The sequence below is a fragment of the Barbus barbus genome, assembly GCF_936440315.1.
Source record: "Barbus barbus genome assembly, chromosome: 37".
NCBI classification, from domain to species: domain Eukaryota; kingdom Metazoa; phylum Chordata; class Actinopteri; order Cypriniformes; family Cyprinidae; genus Barbus; species Barbus barbus.
Genome location: NC_136715.1, coordinates 5,806,327 through 5,831,813, shown reverse-complemented (window position 1 = coordinate 5,831,813; position 25,487 = coordinate 5,806,327). Strand labels below are relative to the sequence as shown.

The 25,487-nt window shown below is 35.8% G+C and overlaps 1 protein-coding gene across 2 annotated transcripts; it reads right to left on the bottom strand.

The window, feature by feature from the left end:
* Positions 1 to 1,121: 1,121 nt before the first annotated feature.
* LOC306856695 (solute carrier family 41 member 1-like) lies at positions 1,122 to 25,417 on the bottom strand. 2 transcript variants are annotated; one of them, XM_079396096.1, is made up of 12 exons: positions 25,199 to 25,417; positions 23,583 to 23,748; positions 23,034 to 23,506; positions 18,212 to 18,319; positions 10,252 to 10,323; positions 9,237 to 9,381; positions 8,471 to 8,617; positions 6,662 to 6,809; positions 6,416 to 6,495; positions 6,181 to 6,315; positions 5,277 to 5,425; positions 1,122 to 4,420 (listed from the first exon to the last, which is right to left on the bottom strand). In XM_079396096.1, exons 3-12 carry the CDS (start codon positions 23,496 to 23,498, stop codon positions 4,235 to 4,237), a joined length of 1,635 nt encoding a protein of 544 aa, XP_079252222.1. In that variant the 5' UTR covers positions 23,499 to 23,506; positions 23,583 to 23,748; positions 25,199 to 25,417; the 3' UTR covers positions 1,122 to 4,234. The 2 variants fall into 2 exon arrangements, with proteins under 2 accessions (XP_079252222.1, XP_079252223.1); XM_079396097.1 differs by having other exon boundaries at positions 23,034 to 23,748; positions 25,199 to 25,359.
* Positions 25,418 to 25,487: the final 70 nt, after the last annotated feature.

Sequence of the window (25,487 nt, the reverse complement as noted above, 5' to 3'; positions counted from 1 at the left end):
TTGGATGCGATTAATCGTTTGACAGGACTAAAGCAACTTTAGGCCCAAAATGAGCAAAATTATGCAATTTAGTGCAGTTGCTGATATTTATATTGGCAAAAAGTAAGATGTTTTGCTTGAAATATGAATAAAATGTACAATTTATTATGTTTATAAAAGTCATTAAATATTTCACAGCAAAAAATAAATATGTTGAAAATATAAAAAAAAAAATTAATTACGCTATTTAAAGTTCCTGGACATATGTTAACTATGATATAGAAGGCTTCTTACTACTTTATAGGGGATATTATGTAATAGAAATAATCTTGTATTTTCTAATCGCTGTTCTTTTGCTTAGTGAAGGTCCACCCCAAACATCTGTCAGATGACAAAGACCCTCAGAGTGAGTTAGTCTCTGTGTGTCTCATGCATCGGGCCCATTGTGTTCAGAACCCTGCGTTGATGTGCGGATGAAACTCTCAACAACATTCAATAAGAAAGAGAATTTAGAAAGGTACATAGAAACGATCTTGAAACATCCGTCTGCACTTGGCCTCGTTGTTCAGCGCAGGTGTTTATCCCTGTCCACTTTTATCCGTGTCAATCCCTATTATTCCTATACCAATCTGACTGAGCCACTCTCAAGCCGAGTTATGTGTCAGGACGATTCGCTGAAGACTTCCTCTGCATTATGAATGATAAGAGTGGAACACTCTTAGAGCAACATCTGAGTAACATGAGTAACTTCCAAATGCAAGGTCATCGGCAAACTTTTACTTATCAGATATTTATTATTCTGGGAATTCTGAAAAAAAAGTATCACATTTTCAACACTGATAATAATATTACTTGAGCAGCATATCAGCATATTAGAATGTATATATATTAAATATATATATATATTTAAATAAAACTGTTATTTTTAAGTGCAATAATATTTCATGGTTTTACTGTGTTTTTAACAGCGTTTTTGCAGCTCAGTTTCAATAAATGCTGTAGTAAGCATACATTTTTTAGCTATAAAGTCCACAGTTTGTTGATACAATTTACATTTTTATTGATCGAATCAATGTGATTTTTCATGATTTACTACTAAGCATGTGTAAGATACAATGAAAACAGAAAAGCACAGGGCAGTCGTACGAAATAATATAATCTTTTATTTCCAGCAATTTACAAGTACCTCTGTTAGGTCCCCTTAACAGTGTCAGATTGAAGCAGCTGGGGCAGAAATCAAAGAACTCAGATAACCAGTTACCATTACTAGCTGTACACTCTTGGATAATCTGCTAAATTTGCTTTAGTCTTGCTTGAGAGGCTGGGATCTGATCCTCAAGGCCAATTTAACTCAAGGAAGGTTACGTTTTCTTGTAGGAAGTTATATGCAGATTACAGATTAGAGGGAATATGTGACAAATTAGACAACCCAAGTAAATATTAATTTCCTCTAAAACTCATGGGGATCTCAGTGGCTTTGCTTTGGATAACTTTACCACCGATACATCTGCCCTGGAAGAACACAACAGATGGGATGATTTGTGTACACAAATCAACAGAATACAATATGAAAATCAACTCCATTAATTAAGAAAAATCATAGAAAAAAAGATGAACCAGAAGACCTATAATACCTATGTGTCAAGCCTTGCTTGTGATTTGTTAAGGCATATTACGCTCAATTCACCGAACCAGATCGAGTGTGAGGTTTTGCTGGATATTAGGCACCAAACTTTGATATATTTGTTAAGAAGAAGAAAAAAAATGACTGATAAAACGTACAGTAAACATCTCTGCTGGTCCAATGCAAAAGAAAAATGCAACAAAATGAAAAATAAACATTTATAGAATAAATATATTATTTACAAATAGCTTTGTCACATCTATAGAAATAAATAAACAAAGCCTCCCGTCCCCTGAAGAAATATTCACAACTATAGAGAGCTGCCATGGTACAATGGCAGCACCGGATCAGTTGCAAAGTAATATTTGAATGTATAATTGTGGTATAAACATGTCTGCACATTGGAGCTGCATGCTCTCAAACTCTGACATTACAGTACATCTTGTGCACATTGATCTATTGTGACATTAAAAGAATTAACACTAGAACTCGCCTTAACACACTTGCACAGTTAAAGAAATCAGACATTTAAGGACAGAAAACAAGGTGTACAGTAAAACCAAAAGGGGTATGTTTAATATATCGTGAATTATAGGAAATGTGCGCAAATTAAGCAATGTTTCTAAGTAGCCCTTTAGCAATGGTCGGCTAACATTGACACACTGTCCATAACTAGAGGTCAGCTGCTTTATAAGGCCTTGCTAGTCATTAAAATATACATTAGTCAACTTCTGATTAGAGATTTTATGGCTGAGAACTGAAGTACAGATTAGCTGCTAGCAATCCTGTTAGCCTTTCAAGTGTTTCTGAGTGGCATTAATCTCATAATAACATTCAAAATGAAACCTCTCTCCTCTTTTGAGGAATTTAACCAAGCATGGCTTCAAATCATATTCAGAGAGCCAGTTCAACAGCACTTGTTGTTGTATTTTTTTTAGCTAGCATGCAGTAGTACAGAGGTGTAGATGTCTAAATAGCCCTTGCATTTTTTGCATAATTCTACAGAAAAACTTCGGACGTATTGTAAAAAAGCTTTTGAGGCAGAGCATTTCACATTTCCTGTCAATGAGCAGGTGCTTTTTTTCATTCAAACTAACTGAATTCATCACTTCGCTAAGCTTTGCGTTATTGGATATTACAAAATTGGTGTAGGATTTAACAATTTTCTCTCAGACACTGCCAAATTTCACGAATGATTACAAAGAATTAGCAAGTAGCACGCATTTTGAAGTAGAATAATTGAAATAGTATTTTCTTGTAAAAATTACTTCACAGCTTCTAAAAATCATTTTACAGTGTAGTTTTAGACTGCCTTTTACAGATATTATGCAAAAAATATAGCCTATCCATAAGGTCATTGAGATATGAAACGGGCCTTTTCTCTTTTTAATTGACTGTGATAAGCGTTTTTTTCCTCGAGTTTGCAGGCTTTGCATTTTTTTATGCATGTTATGCATTTTTGATCATGTTACTGGGTAATTTAGTTTCTTTAAAGGAAAACGGCAGATAAAGTGCTTTGCAATGTATACTTCCTTTCAAATCAAATGAGAGTAATTTCCAGTTAATTTTGAACAATTTGTGTGCCCATTTAACTAAAAATCCTAGAAAGTCCAGTTCATTCGGGGAGACGGAGCTTAGCAAAAGGTCAACTGTATATATATACTCTGTATGATAGAATAGTACATTGTCCAAAAGGGTCCTGACTGGCATTTTCTAACTCACAGCCCTTAAAATAACCATCACTACAAATACATGAACTGTCCCAGTATTTTGAGTCCACAGAAGAGATTTTGGAGATTAACGGATATGGACTTCACAATAACAGCCTGAGAAGCTTAAAGCAATCTTACAGGCCTTTGACTGGGTGAAACTGTTGTGTACGTAACAGAAATGTACCTACGCAAATGAGGCAAAGTCTGATATTTTATCCTTTAGGTGTTGAGCGTAAACAACCCATGATGAACCCTTCTCATTGCACAACTTGAGTATTTCAGAGATTTCAATGAAACAATAAAGCACTTTCGGTTACTATCTCTCTCTGTAACCATAAGCAGAGCTACTAAAGCAAATTTAGATCCTGAAAACGTAGCATTGCGTGTTAAATAGGGCTTTTTTCTATGCGTTTTACTGTATATGCATGTTTTATTGTCAAAAGGTCCCCTTTGAGATTCAGTCTCTGCTATTAAGACTTAAGTGACTCTTTCAGTCTCTAGCCTGAAATGTTGTTTAGGTCACTCTGCGATGGTCCAAATATTCTGTTTATTTTTGTCTGTATTTGGCAAAGGCTGTGAGTGCCGCCATCAAATCACTATTTTGTAGCACTTGGTGATTTAGCACTCTATGTTCGTTTGCCTCTCGTGAAATATTTCAAGTTTAGGTCGATCTTTACATGCAGCCAACGCGACTGGCCATAAAATCGGGCCGAACATCCCCATTGAAAAATAATGAGGATTGTAGTTCTCCCAGTAGCTAAACAACAGCGAAATTACATATCAATACTAAAGCAAAATTGTCATCAATATAATCATGGTAGCCATTGTAGCCATAACAATATAGATATTATTTCTCTATGTGGCATTATAAATAAAGACGTTTGTGTTGCTTGGACAGAGTCAAAGGAAGCAGTGTGGATCAATCACCCACATCTGTGTCCCGATCTCCAATTAGCCACAGCATGTGGAAACACAGAGCCAGGAAGCCTGTCCCCAGCAGGTCTCCCAAGGCGGTCAAGTAGGGAATAGAGAAGTTGTCGGGATTCATCCCTCGACACCACATCCAGTTTACCATCCAGTCTGCCAGGTACAACAGGATCACAACCTAGACGGGAAGACAAGACAATGTATCAGCCGATGGAAAATAACAGACTGATGGATTATTAAATATATGCATATTTTTTTTACATTTTTAAATAAATACATTTGTTTTGTGTCCGATATACACCATTGCAAAGTTTGGGGTTAGTAATTATTTCATGTTTTTGCATTTATTTGACCAAAAAAAATTCCTAAAACTTAAAAGACGGTGAAATATATGGAAGCCCGTTTCCCCCACTGAATAAAAAAATAAAAAAAGGTTATTGGGACTTTTTATCTCACAATTCTGACTTTCTTTCACAGAATTGTGAGATATGAATTCGCAATTGCGAGTTAAAGTCTTGAGGGGGAAAAAAGACAGATATGTTCTCTGCATCATTACTCCAGTCTTCAGTGTCACAGGATCCTTCAGAAATTACTCTAATATGCTGATTTGATACTCAAGAAAGATTTCTGATTATTATCAATGATGAAAACAGGTTTACTGCTTTATTTATTTGATGGATTTTTAAGGATTTTTGGGTGAATAGAAAGTTCAAAAGCAGCATTTAAGTGAGTTAACTGTCACTTTTGATAATTTTAATGTGGGATAAAAGTATGTCATTTTAAAATCTTACAGACCCCAAACTTTTGAACGGTGATGTAATTGTAAAATAAATTCAATTTTTCATGATAATAATGAGAATTTAATGCATAATGCAAAACCATCTTAAAGATCTTAAAATATGTTCCTCATGCAAAGTACAATTTCACAATTATTTCCTTTTTGAAACATTTTTTTTCACACGATTCACTCAAACTTCCCTCATGTAGGTCAGAAGCACAATAAAACATTTGAAGCATTTCCTTGTCAGGTATACCTGAAGCAGAGCTGCGGCCAGATAAAATGCAATGAAGACAGAGGTGAGAGTGGTGTGTCCACCCTGCATAGAGTTAATAGTGTAGAGGAAGACCAGATGACCAGGAGCGACCAGGAGGAAGAGCACTCTGGCAGAACGTGCGTTGACACCTGATGAGAGAGTAAATGTAGGGCGAGTCAGTGTAAGTTGTTACAGGAGCATGAAGCTACTGTATGCTTCAATCCAAAGTTACGAATTAAACTTATGCGCAAACTTGAAATATCGAATAAAACTTTTGCGAATAAAGCACTCCATTCAGTGAGTTGAAGAGAACAAAATCATCACTTCCTGATTAACTTGTGCTAAATATGAATAAAAATGTATTTTGCTGCAGTAGGAGAAGGCACTGTTTATAATAATTTTTGTATACAATAAATTACGAGCTTCAGAGTGCGCAGATGATTCGGAGCCTACTGTTTGGGCATGCAGTTCTGGGAGTTGATTATAAAGAAATACTTTGACGAGACTTTGCTCAAGCATTTTAGAATGACAAAACTAGTATTTCAGATGCTGTGCAGTGAGATCGGTCCGTTGGTTGCTCCAGTTTTATGTTGTCCCATCGCTAAGTTGCATGACTTTTTTGATGCACATTAAGGAATTTATTCGGTAGAAGTGTTTCCATCGTAGTTTATGCGCATGTTTTCTTTATCAGACTTAAGCATAATTTTTATGCACATATTTAGAGTTTATGTACATCTTAATGGGTGTTTCCATCCAGGGTTTGATATCCTAAAATGCGCATAAAAATAGGTGGATGGAACCACAGCTATTGAGACACAATACAGGGAAATACGTATGTAACTATCAATATTTAGTGATTACGTCTTTGCTAACAACAGGGTTGCTGTTTGTTTACATTGCTCACCTGAGCCAAAGAACGAGCTCCAAGGAGTGGGACATTTCCGTGGGGCTGGGTTCGGCTCTGCTATGGGCAAGGCATTCATGTGCAGGTAGGTGGAGATTCGACTGGCTTGAACCGCCACCAGATTGCCGCCCACACCTGCAGCAGGGCAAAACAAACAAAGTGTGCAATGTTGGGCTAGTAAACACAACCAATGGAAACACTGAATCATGAGATACAAGGAGATAAGGAGTCTCACCGTTGATGACGGGAGTGAAAACTGCCATTCCGGCAAAGTTAGGGTTAGATACGGTCTTATCCAGAATGAGGCCTCCAACACTGTTTCAAAAGAAGTCAAATCTAATTTTAACGACACAAAGATACCGCATCTGTGGTGTCAGGTAAATGACTGACATACTGCTGTCAGCCGCACGCGAGTAATTCATCCATCATAAAGAGGAATGAGGAAATGGAGCATCTTTCCGTTAATCGGTGTTCTTCCTACCTGCTGATCGCCATGGCTATAATGACAGGCTCCCAGCCTGAGTACAGCACTTCCCGGGTGGAAGGTATCCGCCGGGCGATAAGTACCCAGATGGGTGTCAGGGCGACGAAGAAGGCACAGACCATTGGGTTGGCATAATCGTTGAATTCTGTGTGGAAAAAATTACATTTATTGACATAAATTTAATAAATTTTCACATTTTATAAATTATACATATACAACTATATTTAAATTTAATATAAAAAATATATGTAATATATACTATAAATTAGGGCTGTCAATTGATTAAAATATTTAATCGTGATTAATCACATGATTGTTATATTATATATTTATAATACAGATCTCTACATTCTTGAGACTGAATTGTCATGAACAACACATTTAATGGAAGACCAGTGGAATTCATCACCAGTTCAGGCAGTTTCAAAATCAAAGTCTGTTGATAATCACACACAACATTCTTTTGGGTGCAGTTTTACACCCGGATTCTGGAGTAGTTGGGTAAGATGAAAGCCTGGTTGAACTACTATTTTTTACTTTGGCCGTCGCTTGTTTATATCCAGACATAAACATGCAATCAATCTTTACCATAAAAGTTCACCGCACATCAAAACACCAAGGTGCTGCCACAAGAATGCTCTAACAATGAACTAACAATAAATGTGCTCTTGTGTTGTTTCATTGCATAGCACAATCTAAACTAGAATATCTGCTCCCAATTGGTGTTGTCTCTTTATGGAGTCTAAAGGGAGAGATTGCAGAGTCTAATAGGTGCACCAAAGAAACTCCCAAAGCAGGTGGTGTTCACAAGCCCCAACATGCCCCGACAAGCTCCACTACGGTCTAATGTGACTCAGCATGATGACTTAGGGAAATCTGACTGAATGTATTGCTCATGAGAACCAAAAGCACACAAAAACCTTCAACAGAAGAAACGATTTTATATTTGAATATATTTTAAAATATAATTTATTCCTGTGAGGCAAAGCTAAATTTACAGCATCATTACGCCAGTCTTCAGAGTCACATGATCCTTCAGAAATCATTGTAATACACTGATTTGCTGCTCAAGAATTATTATCAATATTAATTATCAGTATTGAAAACAATTGTGCTGCTTGATATTTTTATGGAAACAGTGATTCTTTGATGGCTAGAAAGTTATTTGAAATAGAAATTTTGTAATTTAAATGTCTTTACTGTCACTTCTGATCAATGCTTCTTTGACAAATTAAATTATTAATTTTGTAAAAAACTAAATCAGACCCCAAACCTTTCAATGGCAGTGTAAATATAAATATAATGCACATATAATGTGCACATATAAACACATACATAGTTATGCTTATTCTTGGACACTCTTCTATTACACTTGCACTTTCTTCTTTGTATTTTTAGCTTGAAAAAAGTAAAAGTTAGTCTTCTTTTAAATCCCCAAGCAAGTGTTGACTGTGGCAGTTCCTCTGCAGAGCAAGTTTTATGATACAGAAAGTGCCAAAACATGGCTAATTAAAGAAGAAACTGACTTTTGATATCTTCAGTTAAGACATGCAAATGTTTCATTTCAGGAGCTGCCAAGATAGTTTCTTATTCCTCCAAGTCGACTTGGAAACAGAGGAAAGATAATTACGTTTCTAGGCCATTCAGTTCATAAGTTATCCGCTAAAATGTATGTGAATCTACAAACTTTAGTGTGCCTGCTCATATATCTGCCTGCACTTGGATCACAAAATGCACTGACAGTAGATATCCGATTACGGCAATGTTCCCAAAGAGCTCAGCCAAAGAACTGAGGTGTCCACTCACCGAGCTCCTTATACAGGCCCGTACTGATGCCAGCCAACAGCGCCAGGGTGATCAGGTCACCGAGGCTGGCTGCAATGGGGGTGGCCACATTGTCTGGGTTGATGCCAACCTTCCTGGATGCAATGATAACCCCGATCATGATAAGACCTGGGCGGAAGAGGAGAGGAAAGATTTGTCAAATTAGCGTTGAAATGGTGGAATTAACACAGGAGATGGTGTCGATCCCAAACAATGAAGACTAGACATTCTTCGTTTTTGATACCTCCTGTTTGGAGGATATATTTCCACTATAGTGATGAAAGGTGACCTCAGAGCTGCTTTGTACTTCCAGCTTCAAAAACAAGCATTAGCTGCTACTCATCTCAGCAAGTACGTCTCTACATGGTTAATACGACAGATATTTTTTTAAAAGTAACACATACAAAGCACATCATATTTTTGATTACATTATTTGTTTTCTACCAAAATATGCACTGTAAAATGTATTTAACACATTGCACTGAGATGCCATCTAAATGCAACTAAACTGCAACATTGTGAAAATGTGTTATGGTTCTTGGGATGTGACCACATACACAAATGTAGTTTAAAGTGCACAGTATCAGTTTCTCAGCTCCAAAATGGGGTTTAGCATGGAGAACATCTAAATAACCCTTTTCCACAATTAAGAACCTTTTGTGTAAGGAAAATGTTCCATGGATGTTAAAGTTTCTTCACAGAACCAAAACCTTTATTTTTAAGAGTGTAGATTTCACGATCCTCTCACCTAGCAGCAAAGAAGCGATGAATGCGGTGGCCACGCTGCTGGCACAGAGCAGGACGGCATGGCCCATCTTAAAATTACCCTCTGGAATCCAGCCAAAAATGACTGCGGCGATGGAAGCCAGGAAGCCGACCACTGTGGCCTGAACCTGAAATCAAGAGGGGCACGATGAACTCGGACACCTCTTTTAAACATCCTCCCACCCTCCTGAAGTTCAAAGTCTTCATGTCAAGTTTACTTTGTTCTCTTTCATCATTAGTGCACACATGCCATTATTGGGTTTAAGGGGCATTTCCAAGAAATACATCACCCAATTATTACATAATTGTTTAGTCAAGCATGCCGTCTGGAGAAGTCAAACCTAATATGACATGTGACTCGGTGCCAATGACTTTTCACAAATCTGACAAATCTTTAGGAATGACCATCCCGACTGTAAAGGATCCTTCTGAAACAGCTGACTCGTTCGTTCATTTAATATGGACTACATAGCAAATGTTATGTAGTTCAGTACATAAGGAAAGATTTAGAAAAATATGCATTTGGACAAAGCTTTAGTCAATACTACACTGTGTATAACGTTCAGTGTTGTTATTGTTAACTAAAACTAAAGTGATTAAAAATTAAAGCTGAAATAAAATGTAAATGTTAGAATTTTTTAACAAACTTAAATGAACATTTAAAATTTTGACTCGCAACAAAATGACTAAAGTGTAAACTAAAAACAAGATCTAAATTAAAAGATTATAATAATTTATAAATAATAATAAAATAACACTGATGACATTTCAAATCTGCTGTGTCCCAAATGGTTAAAAAAAAAAAGAATAATTTATTCAGATTTTAAAACTTCATATCTGGTAGGTAACATCAGATTTCATATGCTTATTTGCTTATTTCACAGTCAGATTTGCCAAATTACCAGATTTTCGCTGCTTGTCTGAACAAAGCCTTGTGAATTGAAGAGTTGGCATGTACATTAGGTAAACAGGATTTATATTTTTAGAAGGTCTCCAACCTGAATTAGTGCGAGGTTTCCTATGATCATTTTCCACATATCCTTGGCCGAGTCCATTTGTCCAATATTAGCCTGGTGAGAGGGGGGAAGAGAACACAGGAAGTCAATTTACAAATGTTCCCATTATAGTTTACTGCACACTTTCCTCTGAGTGAACAACACTGATCTCGCTTAAGAGTTTAGATGCATGTTTTTTTGATCGTACAGCTGATACGCTCAGAAAAGCTGCATGATTAGAGGAATCATTCATAGCGTGAATGGTGTAGGATGGGCTACATGCTAAAACTGAATACTTTGGGTACTCAAAAGTACTCGTATTTAAACATTTCATGAGCCAATCAAATCTCCGTCTTGCATTATTTCCCACCGGATATTCTCTCTGTTCAGGAGATATTTCATGTCGTCTTCAAGAACCACAAAACAGCTAATAGTGCTGATAGGATCATCATTAATCTGTGAAAATGAAACATACATGGTAGGAAACATAGATTTTGCTGGTGCTCAGGCGCCTTCGGTCCAGCTTCCACTAGAACAAACAGTGGTCAGTTCACAAGACAAAAGAGGGTTTGATGAGCTGGACAGATGCATCTTATCCTCCTCTCCCTACTTATCTCATCTCTCTCAGTACAGACACTAATGTCAAGTGGCTCCGGCCCAACAGAAGCTCTCCGTATCATGGGACGAGGCCTTTCCTGACCTGGACCAACTCTGATGGGACAAAACTACCTGCCTGAGGAGGATATTTGTGTCTTTTATTTAAATTTTTTTAAATAAAATGAAAACAGAAATTCAACATGCTAAAAAAAGCTATAACATCACATCAGTAAAACTAAAATATGTACACGTACCCCCGGTTTCACAGACAAGGCTTAAGACCAGCCCCAGACTACAATGTAATTCTGAGCTGTTTCAACTGAAAGAAACTGACTGATCTTTACAAATATCAGTGCCTTTGTTTTGTCTCAAGATGCACCCCAGTAATGTTTTTTCTAAGGCATGTTAATGAAAATGACTTAAATGTCCTAATTGAACTATGATCTAATCTTGGTTTAGCCTAAGCCCTGTCTGTGAAACCAGGCCTATATATCCTATATTTATTACATATAGAGCTGGGTAGATTACTTACAAATTATAGTCCGTTACTGCTTCCAAATAACATGACAAAATTTATACTTGCGTTACACGTTTTTGATTACTTTTAATGTAACTCATTTATCACATTGATTTAAATAGGATAATATTGTACCATATTGATATTAATATGCAAAGAAAATAGAATCCATTCATTGTTATTAACAACAAAGAGTGAATTAAGCATTACATTATGTCAAGGTTTCTCAAACTGGGTTCATGAATGAACTGCAGGGGGTTTGTGAGTTTAATGAAAAGCTAATAATTAAGTCATAAAAATGTCAAATTAAAATAAATAATTTTAAAATATCATCTGAAAAGGTACACTTTGGCAGACAGATTCTTAAATGCAAGTCTAGTACAGCAGCCCAACACACAAATGTGGAGGAACCAGTGCTCTTTCCTAAATAAGACAGGAAGTAGAATAGCCTTGTACATGGGCAGAATGCATTTCACAGAGGCTGACAGCCCAGCGGTCTCTTTTAGACATTCAGTGCACCTCACTGTAGCCTTTCATTATGTTTCTAAAGAGCTGTAGCACTTCTGAGCTTCCTGTGAACTTCACTGCTTAAAAAACTCAATTACACACTGCATGACAAAATAAACCAGATTTTTAACTTATTCTGAAGAATATGTGCGTGCTTCTTGCCAGTATAAAAGTCACCGCCAATGCAAAGGTGTTATCTGACATTTCTTTTGCCATTGCTAAGGTGCTCCGACTGTTTTTTTACACATTTCTATACAGTTGTTAGGCTGTTCTTGATGGTCACTAAGTGGTTACTTCCTGACCGAAAACAGCCCACCACTGTGGTCAATTATTCAATTTAAGCTAAAATTGCAACCTTTTTTATAATCAGTATTTTTTATAAGTCAGTTTTTTAGTAAAAATTTATAAACATCCTTCAAACAAGAAACATTTATATGTAAATATAAATAATACATTTTCTTACCCTATTGACAAATCCTCACGAAATTGTGTTAAATTAATCAATCAAATAAATAAATAAATAAATATTTAGCTTCACAAGTAAATCGTGTTTGAAGGATGTTTAGATATTTTTTTACTGGAAAAGACTATATATATTTATATATACAGTATATATTCAGGATTCTTCGGCACTGCATATACATTTATATTATTATATTTTATATATATATATATATATATATCCAAAATAAAAGTTTTTGTTTACATAATATATGTGTGTGTACTGTGTATATTTATTATGTATATATAAATATACACATATGCATGCATATATTTAAGAAAAATATGTTGTTTATAAATATATATATATATATAATATAAAATATAATAATATAAATGTATATGCATGTAAATATTTCCAAAATATATACCGTATGTGTATTTATATACCGTATACATAATAAATATACACAGTACACAAACATATATTTTGTAAACACACACTTTTATTCAGGAACCGATTAATCACGATTAATCGTTTGACAGCACTAATATATATATATATATATATATATATATACTTTTTTTTTGCAGTGTAACTATTTTTTGTATAAACCACACTAAATTATGTTGAATAAATAAATTACAAAATAAATTCATGTTATATTATAAATATATATTTGTTTACTTCAAAACAAGACAAAACATTGCATTTATTTGCAGTGTAACTCATTATTTTTGGTATGTTTTATTATGCAACAGGCAAATTGGTTTTTAGCATAAACAAAATTAATTTAAAAAAAACCATTGCAGAAATAAATAGAATTTAAAATTCTATATTATTTGAGCACAAATTTGATTGTTAATAATAAATAAATATTTAGCTTTCAAGTAAAATATTTTGCTGTGTAACTCATTTTTGGGCTGTTTTATTATGCAACAGGCATAACAGTTTTTGCATAAATATAAATAATAAACGTATATATTTTGCTTTCAAATAAAAGTACCTTGTTTGAAGGGTGTTTAGATATTTTTCCCGGAAAACACTGAACATTTGTTAAGTTTTATTGCTCAACAAACCCCACCCCCACCTCCGCAAATCTGATCACTTCTAAACAACATTTCCTAAACAAACTGCACAATTTGAGGCAGGATGCATTATTAGCGAAGTTTAATTCTCAGAGTTCAGGGTTTGTTCAAATCACTAACTCTAAACATTAACACTAGTAATAAAACAGCCACTTAAAGCCTCAATAGTCGAGTCTGCGTTTCTACAAATCATTGTAGTCCATTTAGTGTTCACCAGAAGGAAAAACATCAATTCTTTTTTCCTGCAATCTAATTTGTGCTCTAACTCAAACTACAATAACAGCAAATTAGCAACGCTACTACAGTATATTACAGATATCCTGTACAACAGGATGAAGGAAAAAGCAGACAGGAGAGGCCGTTAGTGGGGTGGTTGTCGCCTATGTTTAAGTGAAGTAAGTGTATGTGTGTGTGTGTGTGTGTGTTTGCGCACTGGGCCTCCATGAGGCAAAAGGAAGGAGCTCTTGAGTCGGTGCCAACTGCCTGCTGCTCGCTGAGGTGACCCCGGCGGTCAGAGCGATTCTTCCGCACTGCGTCCTGCCTTGTGTAGCGCTCACACACACACCATGAGAGGGAAACACAGCTGGCTCGGCTACTTCCACTGCTCATGCAAGGTTAAAAAAATAATTCCCCTAAAACTTAGAATTCTGTCATCGTTTACTCACCCTCATGACTTAATTTCTTCCACTGAACACAAAATAATGTGACGGTCACTCTTTTCCAACGAATTACAATGAATAGCATCAGAATTGAAGTCAGAATTAAATAATACGTTTTCTTTCAAGCAAAGTGTTTTTTTTTGCATAAATGTTACTCATTTATAAATAAATATTAATATAATAAAATGATTATATTAAATATATTATATTAAAAATATAATATTATATTATAAAATAATATTATAATATTATAACTATTTTTAAGTATGTTTATATGTGTATATATATATATATATATATATATATATATAGTATTTTACTGAAAAACATGACAAAACAATGTATTTTTGCAGTGTTACTATTTTTGGGATGTTTTATAGCCCAACAGATGATTTTTTTGCAGTATAAGTATGACTTGTTCACAAATTGGATATGAATAATTGGCTTCGCCAGAGGGAAAGTGACATTATTTTGATCTTTCCTCACATAAAGCTATTATATGACTTCAGAAGACTTGAAATAAATCACACTAGCTGTATTTTTTATAATACTTTTATGGCGCTTTTGCTTTTGTGATTTTTTTGAGCGTGAACAATCTGCCTGATATCAGACTTTTGCGCTTCACGGAAATAATAAAATAATACAAGACTGGAATAATATATGGATACTATTAGTAAATAAATTTTTTTTCATTTTTGGGTAAACCACTCCTTCAACAGGCTATCGTTTACTGATAAGCGGGGGTCTGAGCAATGATGATAAGCTCTACGCTAATCACTCTATGCAAAACACGGCGGTGGTCACGCACACAACACTTCTACTAACGATAAACCACACACTTCTGAAGCAGGCATGGGAGGAACCTCTAGCAGAGGCAATGGATGGAGACATGTAACGTTTAGTCTGGTTTTTAGTCCACAAACTCAGATAAAGGCAGAGAGCCAGATTAGGTGCTTTGTGCTGTAGAAACAAGATACACGTTTATGTGACCATTAACATTTTTACAAGCACGCTGTCAAGCAAGCACAGGGTTTACGGGATGTAATACTTAATAGGATCAAGAGCTAACATCCTCTGACTTAATATTACTGGAACACTGTATAGAGAGCGGTTAGTCACCTTCCAGGCATTGTGGAATGACACAAGACCAACAACACATTTCACAATTAACTAACTAATATTTTAAAATAGCTAGAATCAGAAACAAAATTCAACTTTTTTAAAACATCCAATTTTACATCATATAAAAGTAAAGCCTCTTTCCAGCAAAGGGAACATTTTAATTAAATAAGCAATAAAAATCTATAATAATAATAATAATAATATAATTAATAATAATATATTAATATTTTTAAGTCTCTTATTCTCACCAATGCTGCATTAATTTAATCAAAATACTGTAATACATTAATATTGTGAAATATTATTGCAATTTACACTGTAAAATTTTTTTTAAAAAGTTGTTTCAACTTAAAATAAATTATTACCCCACTGACTTAAAATGTTTAGTTTAGGCAAGTTGCAATGTTAAGTTACTCAATGTTAATTTAAGGGACAACTGGAATATTTTAGTTGACTAAACAAATTAAGTCAGTGATGTACAGTGTAAAATAACTGTTTTCGATCTGAATATATTTTAAAATGTAACATATTCCTATGATCAAAGCTAAATTTTCAGGATCATTACTCCAGTCTTCAGTGATGAAAACATCATTAACAATAATAGAGTGGCGCTGCATAATTTATAAACTGCGATTCAAGTTCTCACGACATAAAGTTCAAACAACAGCGTTTACTTAAAACTGAAATATTTATAAACATTATAAAAGTCTTTACTGTCCCTTTTGATCAATTAAAAAAAACTACACACACACAGACAAAACAAAAAACAAAAAACAAACTTGTTTGTGGCCATGTTGACAAAATAAAATTTTGAAAATATACACATTTAAATTATACAGTGTTTCTCTTCCAGAAAAATGGGCCAAAAATATTGATGCCATTATACAGTCTCTTAAGCCTTGTCCAATAAAATGCTCACTAATGTTACTTGCCACATAGTAGCAAATCATAGCTATTTTTACAAAAGTACAAGCCTACGCCAAGTTCCTATAGCAATACATGACATGGGACTGAAAATGAGTTAAACCATTTGATAGGCTATTCAAATGGGTCAAGTTTGTAATAGACCCACAATGAGACGAGCAAAAATCGACACCAACTATAAACAAGAGGAATCATTTTCAAAGGCAAAGAATGAAAAAATGAAAAATATGGTCATGTGGGTCTAATTTAGTTTTGAAGTAAGAGCTTTAGAAATCGACAGTGTTCTTAATCTGCTGATAATTAGCAGCAGCTCGGAGAAACTGAGCACTAAGTGTAGATTTACAGCACACAGATGACCTCAAAACCGCGGGCTTGACACTTTCTGTTCACCTGATTACTTGTGAATCACTGGATTTCTACAAAAAAAGGCAGAAAACTTTCCCTGAGTGTGGATTTGCAACTAATTGAAAGTGTTTAATGAGGTATGTAATCAGAAGGAACAGTTTAAAGGTACAGTTCACCTAAAAACAAACATAATTCACATTATTGAGTTCCTCTCGTGTCGTTCCTCATTATTTTCTTAAAACAAGAAATGACATGAAAATGAGCAAATGATGGCTAAATTCAACTTTGAGACGACTAATTATAGCTACTTTAAATCATTGCTCTCAAAAATAATGTAAAACAATGTCATCTGGCAGCATTGCTCACAGATTTAACCAGCTATCGTGGGCTGATTAAGGATGTGTTATGATTGAACATGCAATCTTGTGGCGGGAGCTCAGAGAACCACTGCCCAAAAGAATGTCTGGCTTTGCCACAAACCTGGCACATCCACGTCTAGCCGAGACACTAGCCGAGTGTAGGAGCACCGAGCGAAACTATGGGAAGTGCATGGTCATGTGCTTAACAGGATTAAAATGATGTTAATTTGACCACAGTGTCCTACATGATGTCCTATTAAGCTCTCAGAGAATAGGGCAGACGGCTCAAGTTATTACCCTACTTTTAACATACTGCAGCAAAGGACAATGAAGCATTGTGAAAATGTTTAATTTTCACATTGGTGACAAATGAAAATGAGCAAACAAACTTACTTTTAACATATTCTGAAGAATATACACTGTTCAAAAGGGGTGTTATAATTTTTTGCAATATTTTTTAAACTCACCAAGGCTGCATTTATAAAATATGCAGTAAAAACAGTAATGTTTGTGAAATATTATTTCCATTTAAAATGACTGTTTTCTACTTTAATACATTTTCAAATGTGACACAAAGCTGAATTTTCAGCATCATTACTCCAATCTTCAGTGTCAGGTGATCCTTCAGAAATCTATTATGCTGATTTGCTGCTCAATAAACATTTCTCATTATTATCAGTAATGTTTTGTGGGAAGTCTGACATGTTTTTGTCCAGGATGTCCAAGTGTCTTTTGCTGTCACTTTTGATAAATTTAATGCATCCTTGCTGAACAAAAACAACAACAACAAAAATAATATTCTGACTCCAAAAATTTGAACAGTTGTATAATGATGGTCATTGCCAGGGCATTGCTAGAGTGTTTATACAGGCAAGTCGAAAGAGAAAGACGGTTTTATTATTTGCCTGCTAAAAATTGTATGTCTCTTGAATTAAAAGTAATAGCACGTCTCATACATAAAATACCGACGGCTCATTATCAAAATACTGTAACCCCAGGTATACCAATATTTTATTTCAAATGAGAATATTAATGCATTCATTCTGACAGCAGGAATGATTCTTCATATTCCAAGCTGAAGTTACATAAAACTCAAACACACCTCTGAAAGTTGCACAAGGTATTAGTCATCATCCAGACAAAAGGAAGAGTACAATGCAAGTGAAATTGCGTCATGAAATTCAGATAAAGTTTCAGTATGTTTTTTTCTCATCTCAGTGATATGGCGTACATAGTTTTCCCCAGCATTCCTTTCAAAGTCTTTTTGAATTTTATTTAAAGGTCTCATTTTTTTCATCGTTTTTATCTGACCTAAATAATACACAAGCTATTTTTCCTCAAAAAATGACTGAATCATTCCCATTGGAAAGCTCATGTGTCCAATTTTATACTACAGGACTTACCGCGGTAGACAGTCTGGATGCGAGGGTCATCTCCAAGTTCCCCTTCAGGCCCAGGAGAGCAGGCACCAGGATAAAGACTTCAGTCACCTCTGTGAATACCGTCCAATGCTATTGAGAAAGAGACACTTTTTAGTTCAAACATTCACTGAACATTAAAGCCCAACAACAGCTAGAGATCTTCTGTAAACTACGTTGGAAGTAAAGCTGTGAAAATTGATTTTTAATGAGATCTGTTTGCTATCTCTTGCTTTTGATCATTAGCTGCAATTTGATAGCCTTTTTAATGGACAATTTGATTGACCCTAGTCTACTCAATGGTGAAATGAATTTACAAGGTGCTAAAACTTAAAAACAGAAAACAAAAATAAGTGTGATTATATTAGACACTCCATAGGAAGGAGAAATCACATGAGAGATACTTTAAAATCTGAATTATATGTCCTAGAAAGCCATTACATTAAATGGAAACAATTGTGATATACATTTTTGCCATACCGTCCACACCAAATATGAACTAATTTTCATTTTATAGCTCTGCAGTCTGCATGTCAACAATCGACTTGTTTGTGTCTATTTCTGTTATTCTATAGAATTTTAAGAGTTTTTTGAGACAAAGTTGATACAGAAAACTCTTTTTATTATATCTCCTGAGCTATAAAGGAGCAACGTTAAAACCTGAGGATTGCTGCATGTACGATTAGACCCTAAGAAACAAAACCTCTCCATTTATATATCTCTGAGCTTATCATCTTATCATCCAAAGTAAAATTCAGGCCAATTTTAGATCTACTGATGCCCTCGTTCATTTGAACCTTTTCCAAATATCTGACTCGAGTCGTATGAAGTTGATGACTCCGGTAACTGTCTGGCAGGCTGTTTTTTTCCATTAGGCTGCGTGCCTTAGATGCAATGCAGCAGCAGGCAGTATAGATCAATGCATAGAAGGAGTGCTTATCTTTAGACTCATTCCCACTGGTGCACAGCAATTACAGGTCTGACACTGACTGGCTAAATCAATTCTAGCATCTTGTCAGCACACGGAGAGAGCGAGAAAGCGTGGCAGGCACCGCTAACGTAACGTTGAAGAAAAAGCGAATGGTAAACATAGCACAACAACACAAAATCTTCTACAAATAGCGGCAAAAAGCACTAGTTAAGGAGTTCGAGCGGCGCAGCTTCCAGTGGGTGGGTTTTAATGGCCGTTTCTTTTTCCTTGAGTCTTTGGCAGTGCAGGGGCCACTTTATAAAAAGGACGAACATCAATTGGGAGCTGGCGCCCAGCCACTTTGTCTTCGGTTCCCTTTGACTGAACCTCCTCTACTCTGTCTATCTCCCTCCCCCAGTACGATGTTGTCTTCAGGGAACAGCACAGTCCTGGCCAATGCCTCCAAGGGTTCTGCGAACTTGACTCACAGCAGTGCAGGCATGCAACCGACGGGGGGGCTCGGATTGCAGGATTGTGTAATGTTGGCTGGCAACGCTCCTTGGTTCCAGCACCTTGGTCTCCAAGGCTCAGCGTGTTAGGTCACAGAGGAATTCTGAAGAAGCTCTACAAACCTGGGTTGTGTTTAACACCAGTGAACCTGCAGTGGTCTGTGTGCATGCTACGATTTTCAAGATAGTTTATCAAAAAATCAGTTACTCAACCTCATGTTGTTCCAAACCTACACTCTTTAAAATTAGGTTCCTAAAGGGGGTTTTCACAGTGATAACATAGAAGCAGAAACTTTTTAAAAGAGCCATATTTTCTTTTAAATTTCTATTTCATTTTAATAATATAAAGAAACTTTTTCCACTATAAAGAACCTTAAGTGGTTCCATGGATGTTACAGGTTCTTCGTGGAAAAAGTTTCTTTTCAGTGCCAATAAATAACTGTTATTTTAACGAGTGTATGACTTTGTTTTCCTCTGTGGAATACAAAAGAAGATATTCTGATGAACGTTAGGGTTCATTTACTTTCATTGACTTTTTTTAATACCTTCTTTTGTGTTCTGCAGAAGAAAGAAACACGAAAGTGAGTAAATGAATTATGATTTTAATTTTTGGGTAAACTATCCCTTTAATAATCTGGAAACTGTCTGGAAAATTAGATTATTTCCTACCCATCACTCGACCAATTTTGCATGTGAGTGTTTCTATGTGGTTTCCAGTGATTTCTTATTGGTTGCTAGAGTATTGCAGGTGGTTGCTTACTGACATAAGTCTGTGGGACGTAAATTGTATTAGACTACTCATTTAAAAAGTAAAAACAACAAGCCACATAATTTGAGGCATGATTTACTGTGTGTCCATAGCACAAACAGTGCTGTTATGGTTAACTAAAACTAATAAAACTTTAAAAAAAAAACAGTTAACTGAAATAAAGCTGAAATAAAAATATTAGATGAAAAATAAGACTACCTTGGCTAGCAACTGATATAAGTTTAAATTCCAAGTACTAACGTTATTAAAACTATGAAATTATATTACAGCTAAATATTGAAATATAATATTATATGTGTATGTATATATATACATATAATGACTAAAGCATAGAACAAATTAGTAAAATTTATTTAAAAAAAAATTAAAATCCTGAAAATATATTTGAAAAAAGCTAATCAAAATATGACTTAATATAATTCAAAATATTACTAAATACCTGAATACCTATAAATGTGTAACTCTGCAATGTGGGATGAACAACACAGAAGGATAAATAAAAAGAAATATGTAAAGGATGTGAACACACCCTAAACCTGGGGTGCCAAGTTGGAACTGAACTCCACGGGACAGTAGACCTCCAGGAACAGGACAGGGCCTCCCTGCCCTAAATCCTAAGTTATATTGACACTAGCCTTAGTAGCACGGCTACATATTCATTTAAAATCTTACATGTTAACTTTTTAAGGAACGCAGATGATTTATAGCAGTTTAGCAAACAGAACAAGTCATTTGTTTGATCTTTGAGACACTAGGAGAGAAAGGAAACAATTACTCTACAGGACATCTGACACAAAACTCGTAATCAGTCAGATGCACTTGTGAGTCATAGAAGACAATGATATGATCAAAGATTAAAACGAACTACACAGAAATTCGCTATAAGATCTCAGCTGATGGAAGGTTAGGACAGGACAGGTTATGCTTGTCTGTCTGCATTGAATCCTGTCAAAGCGATGATGGTGGATGTGGTAAACCCTAACTGCCTTCCTGTCAGGCCTTAATGTTTAGTCTGTTGTCCTTGTGGTAAAAAATGTTTCACACATTCAGACTTTAGCACAAACAGGTCTGACTAGAGGTTTTCTAGCACAATACATTCCACATCATCTAATTAAAAGACAAAATCACCAAGTCGGCTGAAAAACAAGTTTTCATGCTGGTTAAGACTACAAAGGGTGTGGAGCTCTGAACTGTATTATGTAGTAAAGTAAAACCTCATGGCTTCTACAATGCTGTACTTGAATAACAACTAGTGAATTCTCTTTCACAATTGGTTTTAAAAGACCCAACGCCAATGCACAGGTCTACACCCTTTCCTCAAAAAAACAACAATAAGAAATAAACTCTTTGTATTTTTAAATATGTGATTTCTATCTTTAACAGGAGAAACTGAGGAAGTGAGGTAAGTATTACATGGTAAAACACGTCTCATCAGACGTGTACCCACAATGCTTTTGGAAAACCCCAAGCGGTTAACCATTTGTGCATCTACCAGGATACAACAGGAAGTCATATTGTATCTGTAGAGTAACTTTTTTCATGTTGGTAGTACAGATTACCCACTTAACACTCTTAAAAATAAAAGTTCTATGGTTCTTTATAGTTGAAAAAGGTTCTTTAGATTATTCAAATATCCTTCACACTAATAAAAATGGTTCTTTTAAGAACTATTCACTGAAAGGTTTTTTGGGGGAACCTAAATGGGATCTTTCATGGTATCACTGACTGCTGCTATCTATCTATCTATCTATCTATCTATCTATCTATCTATCTATCTATCTATCTATCTATCTATCTATCTATCTATCTATCTATCTATCTATCTATCTATCTATCTATCTATCTATATATATCTGTCTGTCTGTCTGTCTGTCTGTCTAATGAATTTCAGTGGCAATTTGTCACTTTTTGAATATGAATTTGTCCTCTTCATGAAAATCAACACTATTACACCCTTCCACATGCTGTTAGGGGCACCCTTAGCGTGGAACAGCACATGTTCACTGCTTATTTGGAAAGAAACTGTTTTCTGAACAGCGTCTGACATTCTCTGTTGTTCTTAGTACCGGGTAGCATTTGAAAAACCCTGACTGATGACATTCTGTCAATGGCATCACAAGCATGCAAAACCTAAGAACGACTTTTACAATAATATTTCAACATTTATAAAGGTTATGCTTCAATAGAGTGCTTCTTTTAACAGAAATAATATGAAAAATACACTCATAAAAATAAAGGTTCTTTATTGGCATGGTTGGCTTTATTGGCTATGTTCTATGAAGAACTTTTAACATCTATGAAATATTTTCATTACACGCACACAAAAAAATAAAAAGTTTATTTAAATTATTAAAATGTTATTTACACTTAGAAAAATGGTTCACTGAAAAGTTTGTTTTGGGAGACCAAAATATGACGAACTGCTGTAAAAAAACTCCCTATTGGAACTTTTATTTTTAAGAGTGTACTTAAGTCCCTTTGGATAAAAAATAGATGTATTCCAGAACTTGGAATATGAAATATTCACATATATTCTAATAGTGTGATCTTTTTTATTGATTGAATTGATTGATTTAACTCTAATCCAAATTCAACAGCAAGCAATTGGGTTTTACTCACCTGAACAATGTCCAGAACCATACCAGCTGCAACTGTCCCAAACCCTGCCAGCAGGAAAGGGAACAAAACCTGGAGTCCAATAGAAAAGGACGTTTCCTTTAGTGGAGCCGGCGGCACCGGGCTTTGGTCCGTACTAGTGTCATCACTCTCGTTGCTTTGGCTGGCGTTCTCCAGGAGCGCGTCCTCTTCCCTCTGGCCCTTTGCGTTGGCCCGACAGTCGAGGACCACCATGTCCGGCCGCTCGTTCTCCTGATCACTGCGGTCCGGTATGGAGGTCGCCTCTGTGATTTCATACTCCCCGGGGGTCTGGGGCACCTCCTCGGGGATGTCGGGTAGTATAACCGGATGGACTGACCCGTTGGAGTGGTGGAACGCTGGCGGCGCCCCCTCCTTCTTCATCTCTATCCTTTCCGTCCCGGCGGACATGTCAGACAGTTTGTCTTGATCTTTCGACCAGAGTACCATGCGGAGGCCTTAGGATGTAAAGTGTCAATTAAGAAGAAATTAAGAAGCGTGATGCTCTTACTTGAGTTTAGCTCAGCCGTTCACCTGATCTCTGGAGATAGTTTATCCCATTCAAGGTGGCTGATGCTGATGAATGAGTCTACAAGTCGAGGAAGAGAGGCAGGTGCGTTCCCCGTCTCCAGGCTTGTGTAAGATCCTGCCTGAACTTGGGTAGCATGCAAATTACGTTCCCCATTCAAAGCAAATTTTCCTTTAAGACATAACAAAAGAAAGCCACATGTTAGTCTGTGTGCAAAAAAGAACAAAAAATCCAAGTGAAATATTCTTCACAAAGCTGATGTCTCACAAAATGTCACATAAAGAACTAGAAAAATGGGTTTGAGGGTTGTAATGAACATCCACTGCTAGAGTCTCTTGGAGGCACTCGGCTAAAACTTTCTAACCAGCTCTGGGCAGTTGGAGGGCTGGAGACCTCTCACTTTACACCACGTGGTAAATTGTTTTTTGAAATGTATTTAAAGGTCTCTGGAGCCAGGGTAACGTTACAACTCAATGCCTGAGTTTGATAAGGTCGACTTGTCACCTGCCAAAGGGAAGAACATCTATTATAAGTTCATAAATTATTTTAGCTCTTAAAAAATCAGCTTTCTTCAGTCGTACACTTTGAAATAGATTTATGTCAACCTACTAAATTGAAAACTTAGGTTTATTTGCTGCTTCAATTAAATGCGCAGTCATAAGCTCATTTGTATGCAATAACTTAAGAGGATAATCAAGTTAGAATTCTGAAAACCCATAAACCTGAATAGACTGAGTTCATACACTCATAGAAATGACTATAAATTCATAACTTAATACATTGAAAACTTAGTTAAACTAGATGTTAATGATGTATGACGACATTCACTTTCCGTCGGGCGTAAAAAACCTAAAAGATTTTAAGATTGAGGAAACTTTCTGGGCGATTCTTCCGAGAAGCAAACACCCAGAAAAGTGTTTTCGGCACGGCAGAAGGAAGAGAGGATACGAGCCAACAACAATTTGCTCATTACCTCCACTCTGAAACAAAATCCCTATTTAGTAGTCCGATCAAATCCAGCGCAGCATGGCACGACGTAAATTAACACGCTTCGCTCTGCATCAACACCTCGCTCGCATATCCCTCAGTAAAGGACGTTTATTCTGTTCATTCTCAACTCAGACACTGGAACAAAGTGCGAAAATACCTTTTTAGGGACAAACGGTACAAAGTTGTGTAAAAGTATCTGGCTCTTTTAAAAATCAAAGCTCTGTGGTGCACTTGAGTTCATGATGGTTTCGTTAGAAAGTTTCTAGGATCAGTGGTCTGACGTTTACAGTTCTTTAAAGATAAACTAGAGTATAAAGTTCTTTCTGGAACTGTCAAAGATTCTGTTTTAGGTTCTGATTGGAACCTTTAAATTTAGAATTTTAAGGGTTTAAAATAAATTTAAAAACATGAATAGTTTTAAATAGGCTAGTTTAAACACCATAACTTAATCAAGTGTCATTTATGGCTTTACAAGCACATCATTGGAAGAGCGCTAATGCATTATTCGCATATTTTGAAAATGAACAAAATAAATAGCCTAACAAATGACAGTTAAACAGATGTATTTATCATAACAGGTAACAATATGGTATTAAAAGACCCAGGTAAATTAGTCACCTCTTGCTCCTACCTTGAAAAGAAGACACTAAAATGCTCAATGCGGACCTGCGGTCATTCTCCCGTCATTCAGGCGGATCTCGAGCGCTTATCTATGGTCGTGGAGCCGGACCGAGATTAATCAGTAACCTCTCGACTGAGGCTATCAACTCTAATCCGTTACATTGTTCCTTTTGACTCGGGCTCGATCCTGCGCATCTATATGACAGGAGGAAGTCGCTAGGCGGGCAACGCTGGCGAATATTACGAATCCTACTATGGGAAACGCTTAGCTCATGAATATCTAAATAGATCGCACAGGC

What these genes read in the sequence shown, in the direction of transcription:
- LOC306856695 (XM_079396096.1), bottom strand. Translation starts at nt 23,498, where the DNA reads ATGGTACTCTGGTCGAAAGATCAAGACAAACTGTCTGACATGTCCGCC. An exon ending in TGGTTCTGGACATTGTTCAG is followed by an intron (nt 18,320 to 23,033) that starts GTGAGTAAAACC and finishes CTTTCTCAATAG; the next exon opens with CATTGGACGGTATTCACAGA. An exon ending in CATCGCTTCTTTGCTGCTAG is followed by an intron (nt 8,618 to 9,236) that starts GTGAGAGGATCG and finishes TCTTCCGCCCAG; the next exon opens with GTCTTATCATGATCGGGGTT.